We start from the raw sequence: 17059 nt of genomic DNA on the forward strand, positions 1-17059 counted from the left end.
TGGACGACCCGCCTAAACACTTCACTAGCAGAAGCCGCACAACAGCTCCGCCCGAGGCTCTTAAAGGCATCACCTGAAACTCAGCAGGCGGCTCCGTAGCGCTGAAGCTGCACACGTTTCCGGAGCAACAGTCCAGCCGCCATCTGGCTCCACCCCCGGCGCCTTTTCCCGCCAAAGGCCGTTAACACCGCGGAGCATGGTGGGACGCGGTCGCGGGCTAGGTTTCACCACATCTTTCCAAAGCGCCGAGTTGCTTCCCAAGAGGGTTTTTACTCCCGAGGAGACGCAGCAGGGGCTAAATAACACCTTTCACCAGAGTAGGGGATTTCCGCCGGACGTCTGGCCGCTCCGCTAGCTCATCACGCCGCAAGCCCAGGACGCGAGGGACTTTTTTCCCCTCCGTGCGGAGGGCGACGTCGCGCCTGCGCGAGCGTTACCTCTCAGCGCCCGTTACGCCCGTGCGCGTGCGCACTGGGACGGAATAGTCGCTTCCTCTGGCTTCTCTTCCTCCCCCCAGTCCCCTCCCCCCCCATATCAGTGCGCCGAGCTGATAAAGGCGCCATTTTGGACGGGCCGCGGGAGACGTGGTGCCGCTGAGGGCTCGCTCTGCCGTACGCCAGGCTCGGTGGGAAGGTCCCCTCTACTCGAGTCCGCGCTTTTCGTCGTCGCCGCCGCTGCCACCGCCGCCGCCATGTCAGGAGGTGGTGTGATTCGTGGCCCGGCTGGGAACAACGACTGCCGCATCTACGTGGGGAACCTACCTCCAGACATCCGCACCAAGGACATCGAGGACGTGTTTTACAAATACGGCGCCATCCGCGACATCGACCTGAAGAACCGCCGCGGGGGACCGCCCTTCGCCTTCGTTGAGTTCGAGGACCCGCGGTGAGGCAGCGTGGGGCTTGCGGCCTTGGAGGAGGAGGAGGAGGAGGAGAGAGAGAGGATAGGCTTGGAGTAGTTTGGGGAAGGCGCCGAGGCCTTAACGTAATGGGGGGGGAGGAAGGAGGGGCTCCGAGGCGCTATCGCCCCTGCAGGAGTCGACTAAGGAGCCGAGTCGGCGCGCGTTGTCTCCGGTGGCTGGCCGCCTCGGACGTGTCCCCCCCCCCTCCGTCCGTCCCCTCCCTTCCCCCCCTTCCCCCCCCCCCCCCAGAGCCCACGCGCAGCCCCGGAGCGGGAAACTGAGGCGCCGCGGGCCGGCGCGGTGGTCGGGAGTCCGCCCGGCGTGGTTCTGGGTGGGGGAGGGGCCGCCCCTATTATGCAGCGCATGTGGGCTCCGGCGGCGTGGCTGCTGCGCATGTGCGCTGCCCGCGGCCTCCCGGGCGAGCGGGCGAGCCTGCCCGGTCCAAGCGGGTCCCCCCTTTTCTCTCTCTCTCTCCCTCCTTATCCCTTTCGCTTTCTGTCTGTGATCACGCAGAGACGCGGAAGATGCGGTGTACGGTCGCGACGGCTACGACTACGACGGCTACCGTCTGCGGGTAGAGTTTCCTCGGAGCGGCCGCGGTACCGGCCGAGGCGGCGGCGGGGGTGGCGGCGGCGGAGCCCCGAGAGGCCGCTATGGCCCGCCATCCAGGCGGTCAGAAAACAGAGTGGTCGTCTCTGGTAAGTTGACTTAGTGAGGGTTAATTTTATTTCCCCCCTCCCCCCCCCCCCCACCCGACTGCCTGACTGGTTTGACAAGTGCAAGGGGTTTTTTTGTTTGCTTGTTTTTTTGTTTTGGTTGTTGTTGGTTTGGTTTGGTTTGCATTGTTTGGTTGGTTTTGTTTTTAAACACGGGGTCTTTAAGCTACTTCGGTTTTTGGGGTGAATTTAGAAAATAAAGATTACTGTGGTGGTGATTTACCCAAATTAGGTTGCAGTACTAGCCAATGAAGATCCTTTACAAATAAATTTGGACTCTGGATCTCAGACTCTTACCAGCTCTTTACCTGGAAACACTTAAGTACAATCATTAAGTATTTTAAAAATAACCTTTGTTCTAATGTGCATTATACAAGTAACGCGGGGCAGGATGATTAGTATTAACTCGGGGGGCACCGCTCTTTCAGGACTGCCTCCGAGTGGAAGCTGGCAGGACTTAAAGGATCACATGCGTGAGGCAGGTGATGTATGTTATGCTGATGTTTACCGAGATGGCACTGGTGTCGTGGAGTTTGTACGGAAAGAAGATATGACGTATGCAGTTCGAAAACTGGATAACACTAAGTTTAGATCTCACGAGGTAGGTTATATGCTTATTCTTTTGTTTGGCCAGAATTGGATACAGTGTTCTTAACAGTGGAATTTGAAGGTAAGGATGCAGGCAAGGGTGTCCAAGTAAACCTCAGAGACCTGGTCTGTCTTTGTATTCATGCAGCATGTCTGAAGACAGGTGAAAGCTTAGATCTTTCAATGGAAAGTTCTGTCTATCCAATAGGGAGAAACTGCCTACATCCGGGTTAAAGTTGATGGGCCCAGAAGTCCAAGTTATGGAAGATCTCGATCTCGAAGCCGTAGTCGTAGCAGAAGCCGTAGCAGAAGCAACAGCAGGAGTCGCAGTTACTCCCCAAGGAGAAGCAGAGGATCACCACGCTATTCTCCCCGCCATAGCAGATCTCGCTCTCGTACATAAGATGCTTGGTGACACTTTTTGTAGAACCCATGTTGTATACAGTTTTCCTTTACTCAGTACAATCTTTTCTTTTTCTTTTTTTCTTTTTTTTTAATTGAAACTGTTTTGTTCAGAATGGGCTAAAGTGTTGACTTGCATATTCTTGTGTAATATCCCCTTGCTCCTAACATCCACATTCCCCTCACGTCTTTGGTAAATTGTATTTTAAGTGATGTCATAGACAGGCTTGTTTAAATTTAGTTAATTTCCATGCTCTTCAGACTGTGATATTGTGTAAATGTCTATTCTGCTCTGGTTTGTGTGAACTGGGATGTTGGGGGTGTTTGTGGTTATCTTACTTGGGGAAGTTCTTATGTTTATCTTGCTTTTCATGTGTCTTTCTGTAGACATATCTGAAGAGATGGATTAAGAATGCTTTGGATTAAGGATTGTGGAGCACATTTCAATCATTTTAGGATTGTCAAAAGGAGGATTGAGGAGGATCAGATCAATAATGGAGGCAATGGTATGACTCCAAGTGCTATTGTCACAGATGAAATTGGCAGTATTGACCTTATACTAAAAGACAAGGGTTAAAATTTTTATCTACCTTAAAAAACTTGCAAGCATCTTAAGCAGTTAGCTTTAGCTACAATTGCTTTGCTTTTTAAACCTTGGCAATTGTGGCAAAATGGCCCGTTTTATAACAGTTATTTGCTCCCTTCCCCCCTTTTTGTTTCAGTAGGGACTAATGTGGGAAGAATGGCTAATTTGTGATAGTGCTTAGTTACAACTGTTTATGTGTGGCCTGCTGTTGGTATACATGTGGGTACAGGGTGTCTATTTCCAAACAGAGTATAATATCAATACTGCTAAATCTGCATGTCCTCTGTGTGACTGATAGAGCGTTGTATTTCATTTTTTAAAGACAAAATGACAGCAAAATATATAATTCCAACGTATTAGTGTAGATAATCTAGTTGGGAATACTTTAAGTCTCACCTTCCCTTTTAATATTCATAATTGACTCATGTTTAAACACTTTAATTTACAAGCTAAATTGCAGATGGGAGCAATAGATTTAGTTTAGACTTAGGTGGGTAGCAATACCAGAAAACTTCAATTACATAACTTTGCAACCGCAAAACCCCATGATACCTGTACAGTAGCAAGTGTGGGCATTATCAGTTGAACTGTAAATATAAAGTGCTTCTTCCAGTTAGTCTCTATAATGATTAAGTTTCTAAAATTTATCTAAACACCATACAGAAACTTGTTTTGGGGAATTTGATAGTTATTGATGTACATCTGTTAAACTGATGACAGACATAACTCATCATTCCCCAGAAACCTTTTTTGATTACAGTATCTAACATTTTGCCTCCTCTTTTTTGGTTTTGCTGGTTATAAAGGTTTGGATTGGAGAGGGCTCACTGGATCCCAATCCTTGGAGCTGGATCATTGGATTCAAATCATAATGTGGATAGGATAGGGAGGATGAATTACCAGGATTCATGGAGCGGGATCAGATTACCAGGAACATAGGAGTGGATTCCTTCCTGCCCCAACCAAACCGCATTCATGTGGATTTTTTTTTCATTCAACTTAATTGGCTATTCCAAAGAATTTTTTTTTTTCCTATTTTTGACGATTGGAGCCCTTAAGATGCACGATGGAATTGTGTTTTGCATTTTTTGGTAAAAGGAGCAAAGCGAGGACCTGGAGATAAACGCTGGAGCAATCTCCTTGGAAGGATTCAGCACGAGTAGATGGTAAACAATTAAAGGGGAAAGGGGGGTTTTGTTTAAAATAGTAAATCAGTAAGTCACTTCTAAATTTAAAGAACAAAATTGGAGTTGAAGAATAAGTAGGTTTCCAATTGGCTATTGCCGTTTTTCTTTGAAAAAATAAACATTTTTTAAAAAACGATGCATGGTTGTCCTTTTTCCTCTTCCTGTAAAATTTTAACTTGTTAACTAGTGTATCAGTTATTTCTTTAAATTGATAAGATCTGACTTTGTTTATGTGTTACTAAATTAAAGATTCTAATCTAATAAATGATCATAACTGTCTCACTTTGTGGAAGTCTTAAGGGGGTACTAAATTGAGTGTGAGGCAGTTACCTATGAAGGTACAGTTGGATGGGGTAATAGTCTGGAAATTACACTTTCATATTTTGCTAAAGTATGATTAAGAACATGTAATTACTGCTTATTTTGGTAATTCTTTAGACAAAGTAGGTTTGATAGCAATTTTTAGTTTTGAGATAGCCGTTGAAATTATCAGTGGAACTCAAATTCAGTATTAACATTAGCAGAGGTATCAGACTGCAATACAAAAATTTTTTTGGAATTGTGGACAGTATGCTGGCAGATTAGCTGCTTACCAGATAATCAATGCCTTGTATTTCTTTGCAGCCATAGAGTAGTCTGCCTGTAAACTGTTCTGTATTGAATCAGCAATTATATCTTAGTCTACTATTGTATCTCTACTGATAGCTCTTTGAAGCTGAATCTTCATCTTGCTTGGATTGGGGGGATGGATTTTTATTATAGTCTCAAGTTTGTGATTTCCTTCTAGTTAGAAGGAACAAAGCACTCTTTCAGTGTCCCAGTAGAAATATCTAGACTTTAACAACTTGGGTTGCAGGCTGAATTTGAGATTATCCAGATGTAATGTAACATTTAGGGGGAGGCCAGGGATCTTGATAGTTGAGAAAGAAACAGGTTTCACGAAGGTTTCACGAGGTTGCTCAGCTTGTGCATTGTAATGAACCCTGTAGACTGTCCTGGAAGAGAAGGTATGCTAACTCCAAACCCAGAATCTCACCTTGGGTAAAGCGCTTGGTGTAGATGAGCACTTAGTAAGGACGAATAAGTATTACAGAATTCAAAATACAATCAAGAAGTAGAGATTTGTTTTAGAAAATAGCCTTAATAAGTTAAGTTTTAATATAGTGGTTTAAAGTACATTGTATGATCAGAGGAAAATTCATATGGTAGGTGGAATTGTTTTCCTTCCAGACAGCCTCATGGTTCCAGACATTACTAGATCTTGTTACATAGCTCACACTCCAAAGCTATCCAGTTTCCCAAATTCTAGGATTCTAGGTGTGAGCCACCATGCCTAAGGCTAATGTGAGAGATACAACTAAATATGGGTTCATTTTAAGTGCTTTGGAAACAGAACCAAGAAATGGCCTCTATTTCAGGTTATGTTTTAAGTAGTTCAGCCCTTGGTTGTAATGAGGAAAGTCATCTTTGCCCTACAGGTTTGGGCTTGAACACTAGAGAGAGCACAGTGTTTGTACAAAGTACAGTAAGTTTTAAGTTTGAGGAATTAGGACTGTACCCATACTGACAATTGCTACCATTTTGGAACTACAAATACTACCCTGATTTCCAACATCCCCCTTCTCTGTTCCCTTAGGATATTGTAGGGAACCTATGATTAGTTTTTCTAACCAAGAAAGCACTTAAATCTCTTTAAGCAAGTACTTACATAACATCTGATTGAGTAATCCAACTTGCTGTTCAGCTCATCCTACTGGAGACAAAGGTAAGAAACATTTTCTGATACCTAGTTTGAGACCTGGATTTTAAGAACTAAAGTTTGGAATGAATAATTTCTCTTGACTTGCAATCCCCTCCCCAGCTTTATATTTTTAAATAATTTTGAGTGTATAAACCCATCCATCTTAATTCTGGACTTGAATATGCTAAACTCTAAAATCTGCTTTTCTTTTGTCTGAACCGTGTTTTTTAGGGCTGGTGCTATTTTCGGCTTTCTGTGGTCAAGGTCAATTTTTGGTGTTTGCCTTTTTGCTTTGTATGTGAAATTTGTAGTGAAATTAAAATGAAATAAAGTACATGTATTTAAATAGTATTAAAAGGAGAGAAAGTATTAGACTGAGTTCTGTTGTAACAACCTCTTGTGGCTTATTTCCGTCATGATTTGAACAGGTTGGCAATCTACATTTCAGAAGTTTTAGAAAGCCCTGAATACCAGGGGTTTTGTTTAGCCTCTTGAATGTAAAACCTGGCCATAATAGATGCCTTCATTGTATAATTCATGTCAAGGTCACAGGCATTATTGAAGGTGTTCAACTTAAGGTATATGTGATGAGATCTTCATGTAAAGTTTGAACAACCATGAATCCCAAATACATCTCTAGTTTGGTGGGCAATGATTGTAGAATTGTACTAGTACTACAGAGGATTGATGCTCTATGTAATTTTGGGAGTGAATAAAAAGCTGTTACTTTGGAACCTATTGAGATTTAAGTTCTCCATCTTTTTAGACTGAATCAGGCACTAGAAGAAAAGGTGTCACCCACACAGTATACTGTTACTATATAGTTAACACTGTAGCAGACTTTCTCCATGGAAGGGCATATTCAGCCACCCACAATGTTTATAGTACAGTACTCTGGAGGTAGGTGTTTTGATTTTTTCTTTTTAAAAATTTTTGTTTGTGTTGAGTGTTTTGCAAGGGGAGAGAGGTGTGTGTGTTGTGTGTATTGCCCTTTGATGCCAGGAGACAACAGTGGATCCCCCTAGAACTGGAAACGGAACAGTTGTGAGCTGCTGGGAGCTCTGACTCAAACCTGGGTCCTCTGGAAAAGCAGTGAGTGCTCATAACAAATGAGCCATCTCTAGCTCTTGCTTTCAGTTCTTAAGGAACCTTGCCCATTTTGGTTCCATGAAAAAAATTAAAAATTGGAATGAAGTTAGGAAAAGGTTTATTGTGATTGTTGAATACATCTTGGAAAATTTTTTGCTTTAGAGTGAAAAACATGGCATACTTGAATGCTGGTTGGTTTGGTTTTGTCTTTTCAAGACAGAGTTTCTCTGTGTAGCCCTACTTGTACTGGAACTCACTCTGTAGACCAGGCTGGCTGGCCTTGAACTCACAGAGATCTGCCTGCTTCTGTCTCTGAGTACTGGGATTACAGGCATGTGCTACCACCACCCAGCTGAGAGCTGTTTTTTTTTTTTTTTTTTTTTTTAAGAATTTGGTTGTGCTTGTAGGGATTAAAGGAAGGATATTTTCTTTTTTTAAAGATTGATTTATTACTATATTGCAGTGCTCTGCTTGCATGTACACCTGCAGTCCAGAAGAGGGGATCTAATCACATTATAGATGCTTGGGAACCACCGTGTGGTTTCTGGGAATTAAACTCAGGACCTCTGGAAGAGCAGACAGTGCTCTTCTGTACCATCTCTCCAGCCCTATTTTCTCTATTTTTAAAAGACCTTAAAAAATTATGTATACAGGGCTATGCCTGTAGGCCAGAAGAGGTACCAGATCCCACTACAGATGGTCGTGAGCCATTTTATGATTGCTAGAAATTGAACTTAGGACCTCTGGAAGAACAGCAGCATTCTTAACCTCTGAGCCATCTCTCCAGCCAAAAAGATGTTTCCTTGTTTCATAGTACACAGAAAATAAAAATAGATACCCTGTATAAGTTAGTTCCAGGAACCTACTTCAGAGGCAGAGAAATATCACTTAGTGTGTGCTGAGAACTTGAACACAGTTCTTTCATCACTGAGCTGCAACTCCAGGTTATATACTGTTGGATAATGTCAATGGCTTACACAGAAAAGTCATACATGGCTTTTGTGTGTGTGTGAGGTTCCTGTTTAGGTAAGCAAAACAGTTTTCAGCTGGGTACTTTATCATTTAAAAGATGCAGGCAATAGTTAAACATCTCTTGATTTCTGTACCACAAAATATATGGTAACTATTAGGAAGTACATGAAGCTGTCTACGAATTGAGAAGGTTCATTCTCCCCAGATACACCCAATAAACAGGAAAGATCAGTTAGCCACAAGAGGGAGCTATACAACAAAAAATAGAAATAAGTTTACTGCACTGTCGTTTACAATATTTGATCACAAATACAGTACAAATACAAGGTTTTAGATGGCTTGGTTAAGTTTTCTGCCTGTAGTCATGAGCAGTGCCCCCATTTCAGCTTCTCTGAGTCCGTGTAGGTTTTGAATAGTGGTTATCTAAAGCAGGGACCCTAGCTCTATAAACAACAGGAGAAAGTAAATATATATTTTCAGAAATTTTCCTCTGGCAGGTTTAGAAGTGGTTATAGTATTTCTAATGAACTTTTATTGTTAACTTGTACCCAAATCCTGTCAGGCCAGCTATTGTACATAGGAATATGCTGTGATCAAAAAATAGTTGATACCTCTTTTGACATGTTTACTTATATTTCAAGAGCTGGAGATTACTGAGAATGAAAATTTGTTATCATTAACTTTTGTCCCAATTATACCACTACCTTGTGACAAAACAAAACAACCCACAGACAAATTTGTCTCCTTTTTTGAGAAATGGCTGTGGGACCATCTAAAACTTGAAAACTTGTCACTTGGGAAATAAGAGATTGTGAGTGGACAGTTTAATTTTGCAGTTGAGAAGGCACTTATCAGCTACGCGTGGTGGCGCACACCTTTAATCCCAGCACTTGGGAGGCAGAGGCAGGCAGATCTCTCTGAACTTGAGGCCAGCTTGGTCTACAAAGTCCAAGACAGGGCTACAAAGAGAAACCCTGTCTGGAAAAACAAAAGATACTTTTTTTAAAAAAAGATTTTATTTATTATATATACAGAGCTCGAAGGCCAGAAGAGGGCATTAGATCACATTATAAATGGTTGTGAGCCAACATGTGGTTGCTGGGAATTGAACTCAGGACCTTTGGAGGAACAGCAGAATAGTCAGTGCTCTTAACCTCTGAGCCATCTCTCCAGCCCAATGAAAGATACTTATCAGATTTATATAATAGACATTCATCTGTCTATTAAGTTGTGTTGGAGGCTACAAATTTGAACTATCAGCCATGTATAGTTATGTACACCAATAACTACAGCATTTGGATAAGATTGCCAGTTGAAGGCCAGCTTGGTCTGTATCATGAGAACACGTGAAAGAGGCACTAATTCACACTGGTACTCCAGAAATCCATTTGTAGTGATTCTTTCAGGAAGCCTACACGTATGTCTTAGGTATATACTCCCCTTTTCCTATTTCCCACTCTAATGTCAAACATGAAATAAAACTTATAAACTCCAGCTGTCCTGGAATTAAGCTTTTTAGACCAGGCTGGCCTTGAACTCTAGGAGATTCATCTGCCTCTACTTCCTGAGCACTGGAATTAAAAGCTTGCGCCTGCCCATCTACTGCTTCTATTTATTTTTGGTTTTTGGAGATGGTTTCTCTGTGGTTGTAGCCTTGGCTTTGCTGGGAATTTTTCTGTAGACAAGGCTGGCCCCACAGGTCTGACAGCCTCTGCCTCTCCGGTGCTAGGATTAACGGCATGTGCCACTGGACCCAAGTATCTGCTTCAAAATTTAAATGCTCCTCATGAATTCAGCTCAAGTTTTTGTTAATCTTTTGAAAATCAACATGCTATAGTTTTTTGAATTAAAAAACCATTTTTATGTGTTGGTGCTTTGCTTGTATGCAGTTGTGAGCCTAACCTCATCTGTGTGGTTGCTAGAAATCAAGCCCAGAGCCTCTAAGGAACACAGCACTCCTAAACTGCTGATGCATCTGTTACACTTACTAAATACTTAATTGTACTTTTCTCCAAGGTGTATTTAATATCCTTAGTTTGTTTTAATGTTTTTAAATTTTTAAAAAGATTTAATTATTTTATGTCTATAGGTACTCTGTTTTCATGCACACCAGAAGTGGGAATTAGGTTTCATTACAGATGAACTCAGGATCTCAGGAAGAGCAGCCAGGCGTGGTGGCACACATCTTTACTCCCAGCACACCTTTAATCCCAGCACGGGAGAGGCAGAGGCAGGCGGATTTCTGTGAGTTTAAAGCCAGCCTGGTCTACAAAGTGAGTCCAGGACAGCCAAGGCTACAAAGAGAAACCCTGTCTTGAAACAAGCAAGCAAACAAAAAAGAGCAGCCAGTGCTTTTAAGAATGAGCCCTCTCTCCAGCCTCTTTAAATATTTTTATGTTAATTTTAGTAATTGTATTTTCCAAGAACCAAATGCAATGCTGTTGCAGGCATAAATTTGACAGGAAACGATAGAAAAAGTGGTATAGATGTCTAGGATTGTAAAAAGTATTATAGTCCTAAATTGGGTCACCCAACTGTCTTGATGGCAACAAGCCAGGATTGGTGGTACACACTATTATCAAAGCCTTCTGATCCTGAGACGAGGGCATCTTGAGTTCAAGGTCATTATGAGCTAGTTATACAGCAATACCCACTAGTAGGTAGCATCAATTTGGTGATAGCTGTAACCCCAGCACTAGGAAGCTAAGGCAAGAGAGCTACACAGTGACAGCTTGTCTTTCAGGCATATGGTTTTGTTTTTTAAAGATTTATTATAAATAGTGTTTTGTCTGCTTGTATGCCTGCCTGCCAGAAGAGGGCACCAGATCTCATTATAGATAGCTAAGGTACCATGTCATGGTTGTCAGGAATTGAACTCAAGACCTTTGGAAGAGCAGCAGTGCTCTTAACCACTGAGCCATCTAGCTCTTCAGCCCTGGTTTTGTTTTTTGAGACAGGATCTCTATTATATAGTGCTGGCTATTCTGGAACTTTTTATGTATTCCAGGTTGGCCTTAAAACTCAGAGATCTGCCGCCCCAGTGCTGGGATCAAACACATGTCCCCCTGCCTCTGCCTGCTTGAGTGCTGGAATTATAGGCGTGGGCCACCACACCCTGAAGTAGTTCTCTTAAGTCTCATTTTCTCATCATTCTCTGAGCTTGATTCTTACAGAGGAAGCCTAAATACAACCTTTTGAATTTAGTGGCCCTTCCTCAGAATCCTTGCAGATTCCACAGTATTTGTTTCTTTTTGGTGGTCCATAAATAGATAACTTTACAGCAATTCATACATTACACATGTAAGGTTGTTTGGGGGTTGGAAAATTCTTCAGGATCCTGGCCCTAGTCTTCAGGCTGATAGAGCAAGGACAAAGTTTTCTTAAAGCCAGACAAACCCAGAATGCAGATATTTAACTCCTCATACTCAAATCCCACAGCGGCCCCATCTCTAAACATCCTCCCATCTAACTGGAGAGATGGCTCAGCCATTAAGAACACTTGATGCCCTTGTAGCAGGAGGACCTGCACCAGCCTGCAACTCTACCTCCAGGAGGCCCTCTTGTGGCATACACACAAAAAATGTTTAAGAGCTGGTGGTGGTGGAGCATGCCTTTAATCCCAGCACTCAGGAGGCAGAGGCAGGTGTATTGCTGTGAGTTCGAGGCCAGCCTGGTCTACAAAGCGATTCCAGGACAGCCAAGGTGTCCACCACCAAGCCAGGCCCAAGGCCTTTATTTTCTGCATTTCTTCCAAGATGCTCAGCTACAGCAGAATACACAACAGAGTAAATGTGGATATACTTGCAAAATCTGAGGTAAATGGGTTGGTTAGTTTAGATCTGAGATGCATGCTTTGGTCAGAATGAGCATATTTCCAGAGTAGTAGCCTCAGACTCGTGCTCTTTTTTTAAAATGAGAAAATGGATAGGATGGACAAACGATGTTTATTGTGGCTCAGTTTTGTTTTATAGGGTATCACATAGTCCAACCTGCCATAAACTCTGGATCTTCCTACACCATTTCTCAAACTCAAGGAATATAAGGCATGTGCTATCAAACCTGGATTTGGTGATGCTTAGAGTAATGGCTAATTTTTATGTGGTGCTGGCACTTTTTAAAATTTAATCACGTGGGGTGTGGTGGCGCATGCCTTTAATCCCAGCACTCGGGAGGCAGAGGCAGGTGGATCATTGTGAGTTTGAGGCCAGCCTGGTCTACAAAGTGAGTCCAGAACAGCCAAGGCTACATAGAGAAACCCTGTCTCAAAAAAACAAACAACAACAAATTTAATAGCTAACTTCGCATTGGAGTTTAAAGTAACACCCTCAGAGATGTTAAAAATGGTAGGAGCAAAGCATGAATCCAGGTCTTTAGGTTAGTACAGACGCTAGCTCCTCCTCCTGCCCCCGACTCCACCTGTAATATCTACCTAATGCCACCAGGGTGTCCCATGGTGCTGTCTGTTTTCAACCCTGGCCTTGGCCCAGAGCCCGGCTCCAAGACTGAAATGCTTGACTTCCTGGCTTTACTGTGTGCCGTGCACAGACAGCTCAGAAAAGCATTTGCCCTTTTTTAGCCCTATGAAAGGACAGCAGGTCCACTGAGGTCCAGCTTAGCCAGGCACTCAGTAACTAGGTAGCAACCCTGTAAAGGCAATAGGATGCCACAGAACCTGTCAATGGTAAATGTCAAAAGATCCCTACTTTGTGTTTTGTTTTGAGATAGGGCCTTCTGCTGACCGGCCTGACCTCAACTTTGCTATGTAGCCAAAGATGGCTTTTGATCTTCCTGTCTCTACCTCTCAAGTGCTAGGATTATGTGGACTAGAGACTGCTACACCTTGTTTATGGGGGACTGAGCTACATTCCCCACCTTCTGCGCTGGCTAAATAAACACTATGTATTAGTAAAATAGCTTTACAAGAGCAAACTCGTTGTATTTGGTTGGTTGGTTTGATTTTTTTTCTCTGTGTAGCCCTGGCTGTCCTGGACCTAGCTCTGTAGATCAGGCTGACCTCTAACACAGATCCACCTGCCTCTGCAAGTGTGCTGGGTTTGAAGGCCTGCACCACCACCACTCAGCCCAAATTTAATTGTTACTTGTTTGGGATAGGTGAAATTTTAAAGTTGCTGTGGTGAACTTGCCAATTTCCAGTGTGCAGTCAAACTGTTTGCATTATACTTAGCTTGAGTACATCCTACAACTGATTAAAATTCATGTAAACTGTGAAAGTTGTCCTTGAGATGCCCTGACTAGCCTTTCAAAATGTTCAGTGCGGTTTTTCTATTTTGAATTCTGATCATGGCCTGATTGGGGACTATGTCTAAGCTCTTTAAGTGATATCTTGAGGGCTGAGTGACTCTCCCGAGCTGCTAGGAGTCTATGAGTATACTGCTGTTTTGAAGTACTGGACTTATGATGTCACTTTCCCTTTCTTGAGTTCCCTTAAGTGTGTTTGCATCCCCAGACTGCTTCAACACATTGCTAGGTTTTTGTTTTTAATTTTTATTTGATTTTATGGGTATAGATATTTCACCTTCCTGTCTTTATGTCTGGACTATGGAAGTACCTGGTGCCTGAAGAGAGCAAAAGGGTTGTATTCCCTGGAACTGGGTTTATAGACAGTTGTGAGCAAGATATGGGTTCTGGGAATTTCATCTCAGTCCTCTGAAGAGCAGCAGTGCTTTTAATTGTGTGCCATCTCTCCTTCCCATTTTAAATTTATTATTACATTGTATGTATGTGTGTGTGCCATAGGGTAAGTATGGAAAATCTTGGTCTGTTCGCTATTCTTGGTGGGATTCCCTAGGGATCAAATTCAGGTTGTCACACTTGGCAGCAGAAGCACATTTACCAACTAAGCTATCTCACCCCCTTTTTTATTTGTTCTGGGGATCAAGCATAGTTCCTTATTTATGCTAAACAAGAGTTGGATCTCTTCTATCGATGAACTCCTATCTGACCATTGGTCAGGTTAGGTTAGCTTGAATTTCTACAGTTGTTCTCTGATGACATTAGTCATACCAGATCATACAGGTTGTAGTACTTTCTGTCATATAGCTCTTTTGTTGTTTGTTTGTAATTTAAGATTGGATCTATCATATAGTCCTGCCTGTTCTAGAACTCACTTGTAGACCAGGCTGGCCTCAAACTCACAGAGATCTACCTCCCAAATGCTGGGTTAAAGACAGGGGCTACCTGCCTGGCTTTCATATTGTTTTCCTAAGAGATAAGAGTAATTGTTTCATTGGAATAGAGTTGTAGGGCTGGAGAGATGGCTCAGTGGTTAAAAGCACTCTCTACTCTTCCAGAGGTCCTGAGTTCAATTCCCAGGAACTACAGAGTGGCTCATAACCATCTATAATGAGAGCTGGTATCCTCTTCTGGTGTGCAGATATACATGCAGGCAGAACATTGTATATGTGATAAATCCTTTTTGTTTGTTTGTTTTTTTTTTTTTTTTGGTTTTTCAAGACAGGGTTTCTCTGTGTAGCCTTGGCCATCATGGACTCGCTTTGTAGACCAGGCTGGCCTCGAACTCACAGCGATCCGCCTGCCTCTGCCTCCCGAGTGCTGGGATTAAAGGCGTGCGTCACCACGCCCGGCTTGTGATAAATCCTTTTTAAAAATAGAGATGTGTAATGAACATATACAGGAGCTTCCTCAGGCATTAGCATTAGTGTTATTAAGTGAATCTATGTAGGTGGCCATAGACAAATTTCTTTGAGTTACCATTTCTAACACATAGGTATCACTAAGGCGAGTTTTCCATCCTAGATTATACATAGTTTAATAAATTGGTCTGAAATATTTCTCATATGTGGAACATAACTACATTGTTACATTTTGTTTGTTTGTTTTGTTTTTCGAGATGGGGTTTCTCTGTGTAGCCTTGACTGTCCTGAACTTTGTAGACCAGGCTGGCCTCAAACTCACAGAGATCTACCTCCCAAGTGCTGGGATTAAAGGTGTGCGCCACCACTGCCTGGCTATGTTACATTCTTATTTAAAGTGAATACCAGGAAACAGAAATAGTTTGTATTACAAAACTAGCCTTGGGCTTTATACCTAATGCACAGGAAGCATTCGTATTGTTTTGGGCTGACTACCATCTGTTCCCTGAAGTTGTAATGCTGAATGAAATTGGGGAGAAAGTGAAAGGTGAGATGGGGAGAAAAAGGAAGTTGGGAATAGGAAACAGCTGGAAGGTGAGGAAGGTCTTAAATAGATAACAAAACAAAAGCAGAGGGCAGGATCAGGTCCTGAGAACTGATAGCTAAATCTGTCAATCGAATAGGGCCTTGTATACTTTGAGACCACAGATACTAGCTAGTCTCCCCTATGTACCATAGTAACAAGTTCATTGAGTCAAAACTGTCCTGCCCTCCTAAAGTTTCCTCAGACTGAGTTGTGAGCTGCTGCCAGTGTGCACACAAACTAAGGATCTAATATTTTTGACAACAGTGGGTATAAATTTACAATTTAGAGTGAATGTTGCTGGGGGTGGGGTGAGGAGAGGAAAGACTGAGTACAGCTTCTGTCCCTGTGTAGAGATAACTACTGCACCTGCCCTTTCATGTCATACCAGGACTGGTTAGCCAAATGTAGTAGCTTACAGTTCAGAGACTCAAAGTCCAGAAACATTCTTAAAAGAGCAAGTTCCCCAGGCTGGAGAGATGGCTCAGAGGTTAAGAGCACTGGCTGCTCTTCCAGAGGTCCTAAGTTCAATTCCCAGCAACCACATGGTGGCTCACAGCGTGCAGGTATATATGCAGATAGAGCACTGTATATATAATAATAAGTAAATCTTAGGGGAAAAAAGTTAATTCCCACTTCCAGAAGCTGAGCCAGATCTTAGGTTTTCCTGGTCTTCTGTTGCTCTCAGTTGGCTTGTTTTCTGTACCAGAACAGCTTTTCCAGATCCTAATCTAGCTAGTCTTGTGATGTCACATCAGGACTTAGATTGTTGCTGTTCACTTCTTTAACCCAGAGAGAGAACTTGCTGCATAGGTTCCACAACACTGGTTTTGTGATTTCCATGTTCCTTTCATTACCAAAAATTGTGAGACAACCCAGCTCTGCAAACAGAAAATCAAACTGGTGCAGTAGAGCAGAAACTGAAGAGAGCTGTTTCTGTTGAAGTAAAGTGTGTTCACTAAGTAGCTTGGTTTTGTTCATCTTTTGTGGAAACATTTGGAGAGACACTACAATTACACATGAATAGCATTTTTAGGTTGGTGGCATAATACTGATTAGTTTCAGTTAGCCACTGAGAAGGGTTTATATCAATAAATAAGCAACTTTGAATGGTTTGATTGTAACAGACAAAGCTTTGTGGTTCATCAGTCAGGCCCATGAAGTTTGTAGGGCTGTTAAGTTATCCATTGCTCTAGGGACCTTGGGGCATCTAAGGGCAGTGAGGAACAGGTGTCCAAAGGATTTGAAATGTTGGTGCCTGAATGTGTTTTCCAGAAGTATTGAATTTCTTACTTAGTGTATTTTTGACCTGTTGGTTTCTTTCCTGCTGTGACCTATTTTGCTTGTGTTTACTATTCCTTTTTGTTTAATGTTGCTTACTGAGGATTAAATCTAGGGCTTATCACAAGCTAGACAAGTACCTTTTGTTTAGGTTTGTTTGTTTTTGGAGACAGGGTTTCTCTATATAGCCTTGGCTGTCCTGGAACTTATTCTATAGAGCAGGCTGGCCTCAAACTTGTTCCAAGCTGGGATCAAAGGCATGTGCCACCACCACTTGCCTTAGGCAAGTGCTCTCCCACTGAGTTATACCCTCAGACTCGTATTTTTTGTACATTCTGTCATCCATGACTAAAATGCTTTATTGATGAAACTGAGAGGTATAGTGTTGATTTTTTTTTT

At 42.6% G+C, this 17059-nt stretch overlaps 1 protein-coding gene across 1 annotated transcript; it reads left to right on the forward strand.

The window, feature by feature from the left end:
- The first annotated feature begins 642 nt into the window (after nt 1–642).
- Nucleotides 643–2678, forward strand: Srsf1 (serine and arginine rich splicing factor 1). The gene is made up of 4 exons (XM_051158251.1): nt 643–885; nt 1415–1599; nt 2046–2218; nt 2414–2678. Exons 1-4 carry the CDS (start codon nt 692–694, stop codon nt 2606–2608), a joined length of 747 nt encoding a protein of 248 aa, XP_051014208.1. The 5' UTR covers nt 643–691; the 3' UTR covers nt 2609–2678.
- Nucleotides 2679–17059: the final 14381 nt, after the last annotated feature.

This window comes from Acomys russatus, chromosome 16 (genome assembly GCF_903995435.1).
Source record: "Acomys russatus chromosome 16, mAcoRus1.1, whole genome shotgun sequence".
Taxonomy (NCBI): domain Eukaryota; kingdom Metazoa; phylum Chordata; class Mammalia; order Rodentia; family Muridae; genus Acomys; species Acomys russatus.

Bases quoted from the DNA above. Each gene is read 5' to 3' on its own strand.
- Srsf1 (XM_051158251.1), top strand. From the start codon at position 692: ATGTCAGGAGGTGGTGTGATTCGTGGCCCGGCTGGGAACAACGACTGC. The intron at 886-1,414 runs GTGAGGCAGCGT...GTGATCACGCAG, and splicing joins GTTGAGTTCGAGGACCCGCG to AGACGCGGAAGATGCGGTGT. The intron at 1,600-2,045 runs GTAAGTTGACTT...CCGCTCTTTCAG, and splicing joins AAACAGAGTGGTCGTCTCTG to GACTGCCTCCGAGTGGAAGC.